The sequence below is a fragment of the Anticarsia gemmatalis genome, chromosome 7 (assembly GCF_050436995.1).
Source record: "Anticarsia gemmatalis isolate Benzon Research Colony breed Stoneville strain chromosome 7, ilAntGemm2 primary, whole genome shotgun sequence".
Lineage (NCBI taxonomy): Eukaryota > Metazoa > Arthropoda > Insecta > Lepidoptera > Erebidae > Anticarsia > Anticarsia gemmatalis.
In genome coordinates this window covers 10,694,741-10,711,921 of record NC_134751.1, presented here as the reverse complement: position 1 = coordinate 10,711,921, position 17,181 = coordinate 10,694,741, and the positions used below count along the sequence as shown (strand labels likewise).

General features: G+C 42.0%; 2 protein-coding genes across 4 annotated transcripts in view; one reads left to right on the top strand and one right to left on the bottom strand.

The window, feature by feature from the left end:
* The first annotated feature begins 291 nt into the window (after window positions 1-291).
* On the top strand, window positions 292-3,364 carry LOC142973983 (uncharacterized). 2 transcript variants are annotated; one of them, XM_076116034.1, is made up of 6 exons: window positions 292-435; window positions 997-1,191; window positions 1,587-1,763; window positions 2,216-2,308; window positions 2,568-2,687; window positions 2,896-3,364. In XM_076116034.1, exons 1-6 carry the CDS (start codon window positions 430-432, stop codon window positions 3,091-3,093), a joined length of 789 nt encoding a protein of 262 aa, XP_075972149.1. In that variant the 5' UTR covers window positions 292-429; the 3' UTR covers window positions 3,094-3,364. The 2 variants fall into 2 exon arrangements, with proteins under 2 accessions (XP_075972149.1, XP_075972148.1); XM_076116033.1 differs by lacking the exon at window positions 292-435 and adding an exon at window positions 580-730.
* The window catches only part of LOC142973982 (protein kinase C-binding protein NELL1-like), a 37,285-nt gene continuing 23,463 nt past the window's right edge, over window positions 3,360-17,181 (bottom strand). The window contains exons 3-18 of one of the 2 annotated variants that reach the window (XM_076116031.1): window positions 11,355-11,505; window positions 9,775-10,051; window positions 9,525-9,680; window positions 9,313-9,441; window positions 9,134-9,227; window positions 8,805-8,996; window positions 8,373-8,492; window positions 8,082-8,221; window positions 7,849-7,969; window positions 7,264-7,491; window positions 6,897-7,010; window positions 6,344-6,489; window positions 5,963-6,112; window positions 5,501-5,659; window positions 5,083-5,132; window positions 3,360-4,373 (exon numbers count right to left, since the gene is read on the bottom strand). In XM_076116031.1, coding sequence (XP_075972146.1) covers window positions 4,280-4,373; window positions 5,083-5,132; window positions 5,501-5,659; window positions 5,963-6,112; window positions 6,344-6,489; window positions 6,897-7,010; window positions 7,264-7,491; window positions 7,849-7,969; window positions 8,082-8,221; window positions 8,373-8,492; window positions 8,805-8,996; window positions 9,134-9,227; window positions 9,313-9,441; window positions 9,525-9,680; window positions 9,775-10,051; window positions 11,355-11,505 — 2,321 coding nt within the window. In that variant the 3' untranslated portion in view covers window positions 3,360-4,279. The remainder of the gene's footprint in view (window positions 4,374-5,082; window positions 5,133-5,500; window positions 5,660-5,962; window positions 6,113-6,343; window positions 6,490-6,896; window positions 7,011-7,263; window positions 7,492-7,848; window positions 7,970-8,081; window positions 8,222-8,372; window positions 8,493-8,804; window positions 8,997-9,133; window positions 9,228-9,312; window positions 9,442-9,524; window positions 9,681-9,774; window positions 10,052-11,354; window positions 11,506-17,181) is intronic. The other variant, XM_076116032.1, reaches the window with a different exon arrangement.

The window sequence follows — 17,181 nt, the reverse complement described above, 5'->3', positions numbered from 1 at the left end:
ATATTGACATAATTATGTTTTTTAACATTATTAAATTAAAATTCGATTTCAACTGGAATGTGGCAATAATTTCTGTGAAATTACATATTACATTTATAATGCGACTAAATAAATTATACTGGATCATAATTGCCTGTAATTATAACAAGTAAAAAGCTGTAAATTTAAATTAAATCAATAGTAAACAAATTGATATTTATTTTAAAAAGTATGAAGAGTAGATGAGCTAAACAAATATGGCTTATATAATCTGAGTTTTCTCTCTGTAGAAAGAAGAAGAATTTCCTTAACGGAAAAATCCAGGGACGGGGCATAACTCTGATTTCAAACCCGAAGGATCTGTGTAGCACAGAAGCAACATCAAACTGTATATGCGTATTAGCATACTAGAACTACAGCGTATTAGCGTAACTACCTACTTCACATTTGATGTGGGTAAATATCTACAGAAGAGTCAGTTATTTTATATGGACATCTCTGTTCAATAATCTTGTCGAATATTAAAACCTACAGCACTTTTTATAAGCGTCGACAAGTCATGATAATAAAAAAAACTTCCGGTAGACGATATTCAAATAGCCTTCAAATCGCTCGAATGACTTTTGTTGTCAGAAAATATTATTAAAATTCTACCATCGTATTTTTATAATATTGTCAAAAACTGTTAAAAATACTTTTTAGAATGAGAAGCAGTGGTTTGGTATTGTTCTCCTGTGCAGGACTCCTTCTCGTAAGTTCAACGCAAAACAAACCGACTTCGACATTCGTTATCGTATAATTACCCCTAGGTTTTTTGCGCAAATGTAAAAACTTGAACCAAGATATTTTGTCATCTACTCCACTGTCGTAAAGTTCAATGTGTTAACGCAAACATCTTTGCGAGATACTTAAAATTATTTTTGTCCTTAACTAAAAAAAAATCCGTTCTCACATTTGATTCGTAAATCAGAATCAAAACCATTTAGAATTTGTATGAATTATTTCTGTAATAATCAGAGTGGTGGCACGATCCTCGGTGGCACTGTGGCATGGAGCCTGCTCCGCATGTCGTATTACTTCTGGACGTCGGACCTGGGCGTGGAGCTCAGCACGAGCGTCCTGTTCATGGCTGGCTCGCTGCTCTGTCTGCCCACCTGCTGGCTGTCCACACTCGTGCCTTATCACAACAAGTCCATGGCTATGAGTGCCACGGTAAGATGTGTTTGAAATGTTGGGTCTACTTTAGTGGATATGTCCACTACATGTGTCCTACGATACATTTCGTTTATTTATTCATAGCCATCTACCCCATACGGTACAAGGCTCAAGGGAACTATAGAAAATTACCATTATTTTTGCCTGACTGACAGCTATTTAGGTGCAAATCCATGGCTTATTTTGCAGTGGTTACGGTATTGAAAATGAATCGAATGAACTTAGAAGTTTAGAACTAGGGCACACAACAGTTTTCAGCGTTACCCGTTGTGAGATAACCTTATCGTTGAATAAAATTGGTTATAATGGTTTTGTGTGTATTACTAACGTTCTTATATTGTGATTTTTTTTATCAAAACCTGCTTTAAAAATATTGATTGTTGGGCACACAGCTGATGGGCTTGTTAAGCGTGGCGATGTTACTCCTGTCTCTGGGCATGTCATCGATGAGTTCCCTGTCGCGTGCTGTACGTGATCCAGCCACGCTCAACTCCAGCATGCTACGCGCTATGTCCATTGACGCTTTTGACCCCGCAGTACGGAGTTCATTCGCCGCTATGCAAATGGAGGTACTGTCTCATTCACTTTAACGACGCGTAGGGCAGAACTTATTGCTGGTAGAACAGCTTTAAAGTTGGAAATATTATCATAAGATTTTTAGACAGGCTGTAGAAGAAACCTGGGACTTGATATGTCGTATAATATGTCGGCATATCAATTGCTATTGCTTAAAAAACTAGGTAGCTACTGAATATTTCCAATAGGAAAACCCCTCTAGCTCAAGAATTTCCATCAATCATCATGGTCAATCGCCATGGTAAGTTAGCTGCTTTAGTGTAATCTTCATATTTTACAGTTTAATTTTTATGGGTTTGGTAAGTGATTGTATAAATAGCTTATATTGTAGCCAATTACAGCTAATGACAGTCTGAGCGTATCTGAAACTAAGTTATAGGTGTGAGTAATTTTATTTATTTATACGCGAGTATAATCGCGATCGTTAATGTTTCGTTCTCTATAGTTGAGGTGCTGTGGCGTAGAGTCTTACTTCGACTGGTACCGACACCGTCGTTCGCTACCACCTGCCTGTTGTGGTCGTGCTTGGAACGGAAAAGTAAGTCATTTCCACAAATTGACATATTGTGCGAGGGCAATCGGTTAACTGATCTACTACTCGGGCGATTGAAGTTTAATAGCTCCCGCCGTCGCGCCCTGCCCTTCTCTCAAAGCGGACCTAAAGTTATAAGATGTAGCGTAATGTTTTAACTGTTTGGAGTAGCATTGTACTTTGCTTGTACCGTGAATACCGTTATTTTATTCTACAAACTGGGCGCTTAGGTTTACTGTATGTTTATATGTGTGTGTGTGTGCAGCGTGGGGACATTTGCGATGTGCCGCTGTTCAGCATGGGCTGTCTCCGTCCTGCGCTGGTTGAGCTTCGCTATTTCACCAACACTCTCTCCGCACTCTCGTCGGCACTCGTCATCGTTATGGTAAGCATAACATTTAATTCATACATACACTAGAAACCAGGTGCGAACAGGCATACGGCGTAAACATGCAGATGTCGCTACTGCTGGGGCGGTAGCGGATTACGTTAAATATCTAAACAGGCGGTAATAAATAATTTTGCTAAGCATACATATTTAGCTGTGTGATGCCATCTTTAGTTGTTTTATATGGCAACGATATTTAATTCAGGCGGTGACGTTGTTCGCGGCGGCGTACATGCTGGTGACCGATGAGGTGGAGCGAGCCAAGGCGCGCGCGTACAAGTTGTCCCCGTCGCCGCTGCGCATCGGCATCGCGTGCCTCACGCCGCCCGTGCACGCGCCGCCGCCGCCGCGCGCCTCCTACATCGAGCCGGTCATGCCGCCGCCCGTCGGTAACGTCATCTAAAGGCAACCACTTCTACGTCCCGGTCGATACTGATCGCCGTCCGTCCGGTCCTTGTGAGCTCACGTAACGGCGTTATAAAATTTACTGCAAAAATTTGACGTTCATGATAATTCACAAAAAAAATTAAAAGTCAATACATGTCTGTGAAAATGTCGTCTCTAGCTTATTTTTATCTACCTTGTTTTGATGCTCCCCTATACTCGTAATATAGCTACCGGGCTATTTTGTAATAAGGTTGGGTAATTAAATTAAAGAAAACGTTTCGAGGATATCTTTTTAATCGTAATTTTTTGAACACAATACAACATGCAAGCATCAAAATGCTTTATGAAAATTAAGAAACAATCATATCTTTTTCTATATTTGGTACCTATTTTTGGTTACTTTCAAATTATACAAGAAAAAACGATCTCTATATAAAGACAAACAAAAACTATAATATATTATGAAAAATTTCGTACAACAGGGCGCGGGCGCGGGCGGGCCGGAGCGAGCCGCTAACGCTATACTCACATTACGCTCGGGCCTGGGGCGCACTACGATTACACCTACGTAACATAATCATACTCTATACAAACGTACGTACTAATGATTTTACAGTCGTCCACTACGAACTTCGTTAGGCAAATATTAGGCGCATTTACATGAATACTGGTCGGACGTGCGCCCCGGCGACCCGGCCCGGCCGCGCCGCTCGCTACACAATATACAGTCTCGCGCGGCGCCGGGCCCGCCCGCCAAACGCCAAGCGCCGCTCCTATTTACAACAAGAGCTAAATAGTTCCGGTACTAGGATAATAATTGAAGCGATCGACGTACGCTCTCGGCACACTAGCTACTTTTTGCCTGTACACGCGTTTCAGCGAGCCTTCGCGCAAAGTCGCGATATCACTATCGTTCCACTACAAAAACAAGCTCACACCCCGCGAGACCGAGCGTCGTGACCGGAACGACCGGCGTCAATCCCGGTCGCGCCCGGCCGCGAGCGATTCACCTTTACGCCCATCGCGACACTACAGTCTCGCCAAATCACGCCCGAAAAAGTAGCTAATATGCAAAGGTTCTTATATTTTAAAATTTAGAATGGAAGGTGCGGCGATGTCTCGCTCGGGCGGGCGGCTCGGGGCCGTAACATTAGATCTATCTAGAATAAATATGTTCTGGCGGAGCGAGGCTCAGGGCGGCTCTAGCGCCGCGCGCCGCGGTGCTTGCGGTGCGCCGCGCGCCCGCGCCCCCACCACGCCGCCGCCAGGCACAGCGCCAGCGCCCACGCCCGCGGCCTGCGACACACACCGTCACACCACATAGCACACGCGCACGCACACGCGCACGCACACGCGCACTGCGCCGCCACCGACTCCCACTTATATGTACACCTTTACCACTCACTATCAATCTCGGTTCGGCGCAGTGCGGGCGGCATATAAATCCTTTCTTAGATTTTAATTACTCTGATAAAATTATATCTACGACTAGCACTACCTGTACAAATATGATACAGATAACTTAGTTACTTATCATTCAGGATCAACAATTTCCAAAAACTTCGGACTACGATGGAGTAAATTAAATCTTTAATAGTAATAACTAGGTCCTATAATCTAGTGGGGGAATGTGATAGAATAACTGAAAGGCGAGATTTTCATTCTTTGAATGGAAAATTTCAAGGCAAATTAAAACTTGAGCATGCTGAAGTAATCGATCGATATTAAAGCATAGAGAGAATAAGAGATGATAATGATTAAAGGATAAAACATGCAACATAAAAATGATATCTAGAATGATAATGTCCTCGACTTAACGATTATATATGGAACTAGACGTAAACAGTTGATACTTTCATTTAATCTACAAAGAAACTCGTCAAAGTCATCAGACGATGACAGGAATTGATGGTTTTAGAAGTTTAAACCGAGGACGAAAGCATTCAAATAAACACGTGTTAATATAGCAAATGAATGAATGAATAAGAAGAGTGGGGATGGTTACCGATGCACACAACACGCGAGATTGCTCACCAAAGTAGCACACTGCCCGCCCTGCAACAAGCGTAAACGATGCATTCACACACGGACCGCGCGGTCGCGCCAAGCGTCGGGTTAACGCCACACTCGTAGCAACATATTAATACAAGCACCCACACGGCGCAGGACCTACACAGAGCTCGATGCGCTTTCTCCAAGCTATATAATGAATCGTTCTAGCTTATTCATTGATCACCAATTTCATGGAGATGGCAATTCAAAACAGTGAATCTTTGCGTCGTGAGGTTTTAAGAGAGAGGGATTGAATCTCGATTGCAGCTATCTTCGCCTAATGGAAATTAGGGCTGATTAGCGCAGGCGGTAAGTAAGTGGTAGTAGGAGCTCTGTGTTCCCGCGCGTGTGTGTATGTGTGTGGCACGTACCGAGCAGAGGCAGTGCGGCGGCGCGCAGGCCGCCAGCTCCAGGCGGCGCGGCGGCGCCAGCGCGCCGTGCTCCCCCGCGCCCCCCACACCCCCCGCGCCGCAGCACCCGGCGCCCCCGTCTGACCCACACTCGGGCTCCCAACAATCTACCTCACCCAGCTGAAAATATCACAATATAATTATTATGCACTTTAAATAATTACACTACGCAAATAACTCGGTGATTCACTTCGTAACGTAAGGCTTTTTACGCCATCAATCATAAAATTATATAAAAAGATATATCGGTATGGAATTGGGAACGAATTGTCTATCAGGTTTAACAGTTGCGAAACAATTTAAAAGATTTCCTGGATGGTTTGTTACCGAGACTTATCTATAGTCAAGGTCAAACCGCGGGTATTGTACAGGGTATAATTTTGTGTCCACATTTAAGATTCTCTTTACATTTTGTATACTCACGAGGCACTCGCAAATCTGGCACTGGTAGAGCCAGCGCTCGCCACTGCGGAAGGTGACATGGTGCATCTCCTGGTGGCGGCAGTGATAGCGCGGCTCGCAGTGCGGACAGCACGATGCGGGGGCCACGCCCGCCGATACCGTGCTTTGTAACTGGAAACATGAACATAAAACGTTTCTTAGTTGCTATTCACACGTAGAATTTTAAATAGAAATTATTCCGTAAAAACTGGAAACTTCAAAAGCGCCATTGAAATACCCAGTGCGTCGTAGTGAAGATAGGAAAACTATTGAATACTTCGAGAGTTGAGAAGAAGTTCAAGATGACTTTGAACACAAAACGGGCTGTGATAAGAAATAAGCTGCTGTTATGTGTGTATGTACCGCAGTGGTGTGGTTGTCGTGCAGATCGCAGGCGCAGGGCGCGCGCGCACACGTGGCCACGCCCCGCGTGCACGAGCACACGCGGCACCCTCCCGCCTCCGACCACGACTCTCCATCAGCCATTATACCTCCTTGCCATGAACAACCTACAAAATAAACAAGATACCATCTTAAATATGAACATTTGTTAACTCTTCTATGTTTGGCTGAAACTTTGTGTCAACAATACATTGGCTGTTAACTTTCGCCACACGGTCAAATATCTTCAAAAATGACTAAAAATACAATATACTACACATACATGCCCTAAAAGACACATATTTAACATGCAACATAGGATGCGAGATTGACCAGTTACATTTTATCTACAACACAACGTAGATGGTCTTAAATTTAAAACCTTACCCGTCCAAATGTAAATCAGATTTTAGAAAACGAATTTTCTTAGCTATTGAAACTATGCAAAAACCTATGCTAAAGTAAATAACCCTTGTAAGACGACCGTAATGGCTTTCTTTGGCTTCGGCATAACATAGATAAAGTGGAAACTCACTTAATTCACATTCATGGTCGTCTGGATCACATTCACACGTGAAACCACCATCGACGTTAACGCAGCGCGCGCTGTGGTGACACGTGTGGAAACCTTCAGCGCACTCGTCGATATCTGGAAATAGAGTTTTATATGGCATTTAATTAATATTTTCCGCACAGGGATACATCGAATTTGATACTTGTTGGAGTCATAGCGGCAACTTATCATCTGGGTAGTAATGATGATGATAAATATGAGGCGCTCTAGATAGCATATAGCCGCTGTCGCTACATAGGGAAGATGTCACGGTATTTAAGCCTTACTTTAAAATGAAGATAAATTGCTCGGTTACGATTGAACTATAAGGATGCAGTATCGTGCTTACCCTGGCAGGCATCGAGCAGCGCGTCCCGGCGGTACCCGGCGGCGCACACGCAGTAGAAGGAGCCGGGCGTGTTGACGCACAGCGCGCGCGGCGGACACGCGGGCGTGCGCGGCGCGCGGCACTCGTCCACGTCGCGCTCGCAGCGTGCGCCGCCGAACCCGCCCGCGCACGCGCACTGCTCGCGCGACACGCACGCGCCTCCGTTCAGGCACCCGCCCGTGCAGATCGCTGCGCATACATACTTTTCATCAACATGTATCCTAATATTGTGAGTAAGCGCTTGTACACAGAACCGCGAATAGTTTATGATTCGCAACGCAAACATGGAGAACGAAATCGCTGTGATGCTATTTCATGCTGCATGACGTTACCCTTCTATGTGATGACCATTCATTCGTAATTTTTAGCGATGCGTGCGTCTATGCTCGTAGACTTTTACGATGCGACGTCGCAGCACAGTTTTGTCTACAAGCGTATAGCTTATGACGAAATGGCTAATTCCAATGGGTATATTACACAAAATACTACCCGACATGTATAGCATCCGTAAGAAAACGCAATAACTACTAAGCAGAGGTAACATACGTGTGCATTCATATCCATCGCCGGTGTATCCCTCTCGACACCGGCACGTGTAGGAGCCGGGCGTGTTGGTGCACACGGCGTGCGCGTGGCAGCCGTGCGTCTCGCCCAGGCATTCGTCCACCTGCACGTGATAAGAATTTGTTAAACCAAATAAATAGATTTATCACCACGATCTTAAATAACCGATTACAATTATATTTTCGAGTTTTAAAAATGAAGTTTGGACTACTTACTTCTACACAGTTAAATTTGTCTCTCCGCGTGTATCCCGGCAGACACTGGCACACATAGCCGCCCACCACGTTGACGCACCGCGTGTTCGAGTGACAGTGGTGCCCATCCAATCCACCCGCCCTTTGGCATTCGTCTACGTCTGAAAAGTAAGTTGGTTACACTTGAGCAAATAAGTTGTTATAGAAATTGTCTTTTAGAATTTGAGTTCTTTTTAATATTTAATAGACTGTTGGAAATTCAACAGGAAGACTTTGTTCTTTATCTAGTTATACTTTAAATTAAAATGTTACCTTGACAAGAGAGGCCATCGCCCTGGAAGCCCTGGTTGCACTTGCACGTGTATTTCGTGTTGAGATTCATGCACGTCGCGTTTTCGTCGCACGAGTGCCCCATACTGCAGTAGTCCACACCTGACAATATATAAACACCATAATAGTAATAAAAAACGTTAGCAGATCGAGCAGGAGAGGTCAAAAATAAGAGTCAAAACAGTAATCAATTGTACTACAAAAAGCAAAGAGCTTATTTGGCAAGCACTCGGCGAATGGGTATTTATCCAAACTTGAGAATATAAGAAAAAACGTTTACGTGACAATTTCACAATTTAATATAACAAGCAATTATCGTAGGTGTAAAGTGGCCGGCATTGTCGCACGGCATTAATTGACACGCCACCTCAGGAGTCGAGTGAACTTTAGTTTGCAATGGCATATGGCACTGACCTGGACAGAACTTGCAGCACTCTCCGGGCACGGTGAACTGGTCGGCGACGTCACAAGGTAGCGGCGGACACGCCGCCTCCGGGTCTACCCTCGTACATTGCATGTTGCCGTCGTGACAAACGCACTCGGCACATTCTTTCGGCGCGAACCGCTCCCCGTGTTCGTACAAAGTCCCCTTCAAGAGACATTGCCCTAAAATCGTAACAATTACAAATGTATATCAATATTATAACTTACAAAAAATCTTAGTTTAACTTAAATTTCTTATCATGATTCGGTGACTTCTAACATATTGGAAAACAAACAATCGTTTTTTTGTCTTTACTTACTTAAACATGTCGGACAGCATTCTCCCGGATGCAATACCGGATTCTTACACTCAGCTCTATCGCACTCGACTGGCCTGCACGTTATCTCACCGTGCTGGAATTTAAAATACCTATATTAGTAGGTACACGTGTCATATGTAGAGCATGCACAATGTCTACAATATAAACAATATTCTTACCACACAGGAGCAGCGATTACAGTCTCTTTGCCAGGTGGCACCGTCAGCGTGGACTGTGCCGTTAGAGTAGCACGACTTCTGGCAGTCACACTGTTCGAGTCGTGCTAGTCTCGCTTCCGTACCAACCAACTGCAATAATTAAACATACTCAATATTTAAAACTGTTAGTTTAGGGTACTTTTTAATTTAAGCTTTATGAATGCTATATGCACCTTGAGTGAAAGGTCATGGATATGTGTAGTGAGCTCCTGAACAGTTGCCTGCAGCAGAGCAAATTGGCCGCACGTGGGACATTCCGAGTCGAGACCCGGACATTGTGCCAAGTAGCCGTGCGGCCCGCTTACCAGTCTTACTTCCTGAAGAGTACCCTGAAATCATAATTACCATAACATTTATGTATATGATGATAATCAACCAAATTAATACGTCTCACTGTTCTTTCTTGTGTTATGTAAATTGTACCTTAAATAAAGAATGCTTGCTATTCCTTTGCCCAACCCATAGTGCGAGCTGTGGTTGCGTGAAGTTCCTGTCAGGCGGTGGGATGAGTCGCCTGTAGAGTGGATGGCAGTCGACGAGTAGCGTGGCCTGCGCGCCTGACACTGCGAGCGCCAAGCGGTGCCAGGCGCCGTCAGCGAGCCGGAACGGGAAGGTTTCGACGCGCGCTGCGCTGGCGCCAGCCGCCACGTAGTGCAGCCGCACCTCGTCGCGCCGCCCGCTCGACTGCACCTCCAGGTACCTGCGCACCGCCACACTGATGCACTACACATCGCACACCGACCCCGCGCTCGCCGGGCCCTCGCAAACTGTTCCGAGGTACACAATAAACAAAGCAAACAACACATACATTCGAAGGGCGACGGGGGACGGGACCGGCCGCGAGCGGACCTCGGCTCGCTCTACATCTCAATATCGCTCGGCCAGGATGGGGGACCATGTACCTCGGAACGAATTGCGTTCGGTGTCGACAGAGACGCTATGGTGTCTGATGATAAGTCGCTCCGGGCGCCGCGCGAAGGGGCCCAGTGCCCGTTCGCGTGACGCCGAACGCCGCAGCGTGTCCGCTTTCGCAGTTTATTTTAAGGGAGTTTCGTCACCGAACGTTAAGTACGACTCCGCGAGCGGCGTGGAGCCGACAGGAGCGCCGAGCGAGGCGATAGACACAATACGAGACAGTAAGGATTCCCATGTCGCTTGGAATGCAAGTGCGGACGAGCTCGGCGGTGTCCCCTCGGTGTGAGCGCGAACCTGCGTTGCGGACGGCCGCACGACTAACATCAACATCCAGTGAGAGAACATCGAGAGACGGATTGTGAGGGGGCGGTCGGACATATACAGAACACAACACGTCAAGACACAGAACACAAGACGGACGGCGGTGGACGAGGCGCGGGGAGCGCATGCAAGCCGGCCCGTCCGCGCACACATACATCCATGCAGAGGTGACAGTGAGCGCAATCAGGTCAACGGATGGATCGAGGAGGACATTCCGAGGCACAGGACATTCCAAGATACATGATTCTCCCCTAAGCGCGCGCACGCATGCCGCCGGCGCCGGCGGGCGGGATGCGTGCGCGCGCAGCGATGTTGAGATCTAGAACTCACCGTGCGGTGTGGAGGCGCGCCGATCAGCGCCGGCCGCGCGCCGTCCCCGCTTCCTCGCACACGTCGCGAACGCCAGTGGCTTGTCGTTCCACTACTCGATACCAGATGAATATATAATTAAGTCGTGAAATCGTAACTTTAACAATATAATTATCGAAATGTCAAGAAGTGTTATCGGTATAAAATTGTGCTACGCGGCGTAGCTGTTGCTACGAATAATGCTACGCAGGATAATATTGACCCTTTTCATTTCATCTTCTTGTTCATTAAATATATTTTAATAACAGTTACGTTTTACTTCATTTAAACGACAAAATTACATCCGTATCATAAATAGTAATATATAAATAACACATAAGCAAAATCGTGCGGCAAACTTAAAATTATCTAAAATAAAATAAATACATCGAGTTGACATGTGCGAGCTACTCTCATACCTGTTGTATCCATGTGAAAATGACAAGATGGTGCCCGAGTTAGCGGGCTCCTGCCTGAGCGCGGCGAGCACTGTGAATTCTGGCGAGCGTCGCAGGAGCTCCGCAGCACGCTCAAATGCGACGCCTTCTACTTGCAGCGATCGAGATTCTCCTGCGGTAACCATCATACAAATACAGGCTTAGTAAGACTACGCAATGGTACATTAACATATTTTAAATATTAAAATACTTAGAATTTTTATTTTCTAGGCGTGTAAATATATGATAAGTCCTATTACACTACAATTATATAACGGTTGACCCTAATTAAATTTAAATGTAAATATAACCTGAGGTCAGCATAGTTAAAACGGTATAATATTCGGTACTGCAGTAAAATAAATCAGGCAACAATCAGCTGGTATGGTGCCTACTGCCTATGTGGTATCGTGATCTCGAAGTCCTTGACTGGTAACGATCGTAGCGCGTTGGCAGCCTTCCAACTTTATTATCTTAATTTACTGATTTCTTCGGCTGATTTCATTGCATTCCACGAATTTTCTCTACACATACAATTCCACTAATTTTGTATTATTTCTCCCGTACTCTACATGAAATTTCGGAATAATATAAATGCCATTATTTTTTTCAGTCTGTATTCGTCATATAACTTTCGATGAAATTAAACAGAATATCATGCAAGCATGTTGTATGAATGTCAAAAACTTTTGTTTACATCGTTTCTAGACACTTCAAACACATCATATATTCAAATTAGGTATAATATCGCAATAGATTTTTTAATTCAAGTAGCCTAGGTTATTTCTCGCTGTCTACGAAATGGTTTGTAGCTATATTCAGACACGAAATGTTAACTGGCGCATACTATACGATGAGTCCGATTAAGTCAAACGTATTTCATGAATAACTGTCTTTTAGCATAAGTATACGGGATAAGTATATACTTATATAGTATCACCTAGTTTGACACTATTAATAGCTCCAGACCCGGAAAAAAACATTTATCATCATAGTGCCGCGCGACGATTTTTCATATTTTGACACCTTAATCGCATTTCAAGCAATTTAGTGATTCACCATACACTATTTAAAGAAAATTTATAGAAAACTGGCGGATCGACCCGACTTCGTCCGGGTATAGTACAATTTTATCCCGAATTTCGATCTCATCGATCCCATAGAAACCTTGTCCCGACAGTCACAAACATATTAAAAAAGTATTATCCAGTTTGGTTTAGTTGTTCAAAAGTTATGCACAAACCGATTTCGGTGATTCATTCTTTTAAAAGTAGATATAGATTACTGCAATACAGAAGAAATTAGTTTTAAATATAGTTACAATCGCCCCCTCGTATAATTTCCTGAAGAGGATTCGTGAAGGGGTAGCGTGGACAACGGGGTGGATAAAAAATGATTTGATAATTATGGCTCGGTTGTACGTTGACTCATCCCTCTAATTAAATTAAAGCATTTTTTTTATACTAATGCCACTATTTCCGCTAACAAGACAGACCAGTCACAGACATGACAAAAATCATAGAAGACAAATAAAAATATAATATCGATAGGATCTGATTTTTCCAGTGTATAGTCCTTGAAGGTTCGATCACGCCCAAGTGTATTCTTATTTACTTTATATATTATTTAAAGTGTAACGTATTTTGTAAGAAAATGACTTTCGACCTATACGGTTTTTGGCCATTAGAACGGATTGTGTGAGAAATTCTATTATTTTCATCTACATATATAGTAACCGTCATTGAAACATTAAGCACATACATTAGGGAGATAAGGGGTACATAAAACGTTTATATCACTTATCGGTTATCTCAATATTCGATTTAGCTGTTATTATATAACCAAATGCTGCAATAAGTCAATCGTATGGAATGCTCTAGATCTTGCCAAATACGAGTTTATCTGAGTTTAGTGACTGAATTTCCAAATGCATTAGCTGCATTGCAGTACAAAGCTCTACGATATAATCTACTTCAATTCTATAGAGAGAAATTTGGTTCTCTCGAAGTCTATTTTAAATTTAAATAAAATGCTGCAATCGGTAATACGTTTACCAAGATTAACGTTTAATATTTTCATTGCTTTATTCCATCCATTTTTATTTTGCAAAATAAGAAACCAGTTTTCAGAAAAATTCCCCCATACAGAATGGGGTAGATAAAATCAATTGATTACATTTATTTATGCTTTGCTTAGTTTTATTTGATGTTATGTGTCAGCAATAAACTGCAGACATCACGAGCGGAAAATAAAGTGCGCAACACAGTGAGATTTAAATCACAGAGGGTCGAATAAGATGACGAAATAATATCTCGAATGAATGACGTGATAGCCCCCTGCGGTGAGGGTAAATCGTGCGGAAGGGAAGCCCGCACCGGAGGCACGCGACTCACCCAACAAATATATATTTTACAGGCGTATCAACCGAGACTTCAAACTAATAAATCTGTCATTCAAAACGTCTTTGGTCTACTAATGCAATAACTTTATACGATTCCATTATGATCAAGTCTATATTTTTTCATTACACTAATAACAGTTATACAGCAACGGCAAGACAGATAAGTACAAAACGTAGTTTTTTCTTGTTCTCCTTTGTTAACAAATGGCTGTCGCGGAGCACAATGCGTGAGGGTCGCGACGTGCCGGCCGGTCACGTGACCGACTTGTCACGAAGATGTCAAACAGCCGGGGGTGGGTTGTGTAGAGGGAGTTTTAACAAGCAAGCGTGTCGCATATTCGTAAAACATGAGTTTCATCATCCTTATAAATCAATCCCCTTCAATATCAGTGCTTTGCAGCATCATGCGATCATAAAGAACTGTTTTATACCAATCGCATCTAATAAAACAATTTAGAATTCGGTGCCTTTCATGGTTATCATATTTAAAGTATATTCAGGGCATGACGGAATATTCAATGCGGTGAACAAGTTTTCAATCTCCATATCTTGAGAAGAAGAGACGATAAAAGCGAAACTTTCCGACTAGCTGGCGAGTTCGATGACTCGGCGCGCCCGCACCGCCCACACGTTATCCCTGAGACACACCTACGTTATCCCCGCTAATACACTCGTGTTATTGTACAAGATTGAATGAAAACAATTACAGAGGGAGACAATTCTCTGAATTCACTGAACAAGCTGAGATTACGTAAGCCTTTGAGAAATTGTGCTTATGAATTCGCAAATCTAAGTGGATTGAATGCTTAATGTGTTTCAGTGTTCATTGAATTGATTTCGCTTTAATAAATCTGTCTTAATACTATAATATTCCACGCCAAAATCCTCTATGATATAAAACATTTTCAAAGCAGCCGATACTCACTCAAAGTGGTTGGGGATAAATTAAAATGAAACGAAGTGTCTTTCGAAAAAAAGAAGTTTCTTGATTTGATGAAATGGGGATGTTCAAGATCGATTTACTTCTTTCTGTTATCAAATAAACCCTATTTTTTTCTTATGTAACTTCTTTAAATCTATCCTAAATATCGTCGGTCTTATTCTAAATATTCAATTTTATAATAATAATATACTAAATACACTTGCGTAAGATACCTCCGGTCCTATAAAAACAAAGATGGAAAACATCTGTTTCGTGCAGGTTCGTTTTCTATGAAAATAATGAATAATGTATAACCTCTCCGGGCTTTGTCCCATCTCCCCTTGCCTAAATTATTATTTAATATCAATTAGCTCACGCTGCTCCAGTCAATAGACAGTTGAAAAATCAACCAGTTTGGTTAGAGCCTTAGATTTGTTTACCATGTAAGGCAACGTTCGAATTCTCAAAGCTCTGATTATATTGGTGCTTACAACCCTAGGTTGACTTAGCGAGGGGTAAGTGAATCTTATAAAACTGCTTCATATTTCATTCGCCGGTTGCTGAAATAACATAAGGGGCGATGCTGTATTATGCAAAAACTTGTGATATCCTTGTTGGTTTATGAAAATTATTGAAAAATATCTTCCTTCGCGGTTTCTCATGAGCACTATTATGCTTATGATGTTAAAACATAAAAATCCGTAGCATTTTTCACCGAACAATTTAAAAAGTAAGTCGCATTTTCATTGACTTTGGTGTCTTAGTTTACGCTTTACTTTTAAATACCTAAGTAAGGATCAGAATTCGTACCATAGAGAACACGTTACCTAAGTCGATACACACTCATACCTCTACACTGGCGCACGGCAGTAAAGTAATAAAGCTATATTACTTACGAGACTGCTCGTATTTCATTCCATTTACTACATATTGCGAGAAAGATAAATAGGTCTCTACGTTTTCCGTTTACAAATAAATAATTTGTATTTTTGTTACAATTGGAAAGAAACATCATCGTAGGTATGTTCGAGGATAAAATATATTATTATACGCGAATGAGTGAACTTAGTTGATATATATTTAATATCATTTAAAACGTAGAAGATAGAGAGTCAGGTACTGTCTCTGGATAAAAAAAGTCACATTCATACCGTTGGTATAATGCCTAGCTGGTAATATACAGTGTAATGATATACATTTTATAAACATACAGCAACGCCAACGGCAATAAAATTAAATAATAACGTGATCAGTTACAAATATTTTAAATTACCTAAAACTAATAGGCATGTAACGCAATAAACCTGTCACAGGACTGTTGTGGTTTAATTATAAATCACGCGACGGTCGGCAGATATCATTCCGGCCGCACAAATATTTACAGCTCTTTGTGTAAACACTCATTGTGTCGTCCCCCGCGACACAGCGGTGGTGCAGTGGATATATTTTATTGCCAATCGTTTCGCACTTCCTCACACGTGCCCCTGTCTATATACGCATAGAATAAATATCATGGCACACTTTCAAATTTTAATCAAATTTATGATAACATTGTCCTTAATGTTGTACTTGATCACATTTTATTAAAATCGTACGATTACTATTAGCAATTTTGCTATTACTGTACATTTTTGAAGCCATCGTTGGTGTAAGCAAAAAGGTAAAGTAGAGTTTCTTAATATTGATTTGAACATGTCAAGTTTCTTAACACTACCAACACTTCCCATGGATTATAGAGCAGCGTTTCATGCGGGTCAAACAAACTGTAAGTTATTAGTAACTCTATACTACGGCAGAGGGTTGTTTATCATTACTAAATAAGCTAATCACCCCCAACACTTTGGGATTATGTCAGCCCGCTTTTGTTAAACCAAAAATCTCGTCACTTCAATATATCTACATATTATTATATGTTCAATAACATTCCTCAATTCGTCTTCGCGGCGTATGAAAAAAAAAGACTAATATATGTATAAAAACAAACGTTTTTCAACGATTTCCAAAATGATGACAACATTATTTTCATGTTTCTATTAATTAATAAAAATAAAGGTGTTGAAGCGGGTCGTTACTATCATAAGTTAAATTAATTACTTATTTTTACATTAACGTCCATTATAACAGCGTGGACAATTAACTATAACGACAAAGAACTTTCTAAAAAATATATTTATTAAAATATACGACATATTCAACCCCCAGAGAAAGTAGATACTCGTATAACGATATACGAATTAATTATAAATACGTACGATATTTTTCAATTAACTTTCCTAAAAAATACAAAAGTAATTATGGTCTACGAAAAACAAACTGAAAATAACTTTAACACTTTACAATTTTCACTCCACATAGGAATGTTACCTAATGAGTATTTCTTAAAACTTCAGAGTATTCACGCAGTGTGGGCGCCCGCGCCGTGCTGTAATTATATCTTGACCTGTACACGCAAACCGTATGATTTAACATCACGGTTATATCTACAT

What these genes read in the sequence shown, in the direction of transcription:
- LOC142973983 (XM_076116033.1), top strand. Translation starts at nt 683, where the DNA reads ATGAGAAGCAGTGGTTTGGTATTGTTCTCCTGTGCAGGACTCCTTCTC. An exon ending in CCATGGCTATGAGTGCCACG is followed by an intron (nt 1,192 to 1,586) that starts GTAAGATGTGTT and finishes TTGGGCACACAG; the next exon opens with CTGATGGGCTTGTTAAGCGT. An exon ending in CGGCACTCGTCATCGTTATG is followed by an intron (nt 2,688 to 2,895) that starts GTAAGCATAACA and finishes TATTTAATTCAG; the next exon opens with GCGGTGACGTTGTTCGCGGC.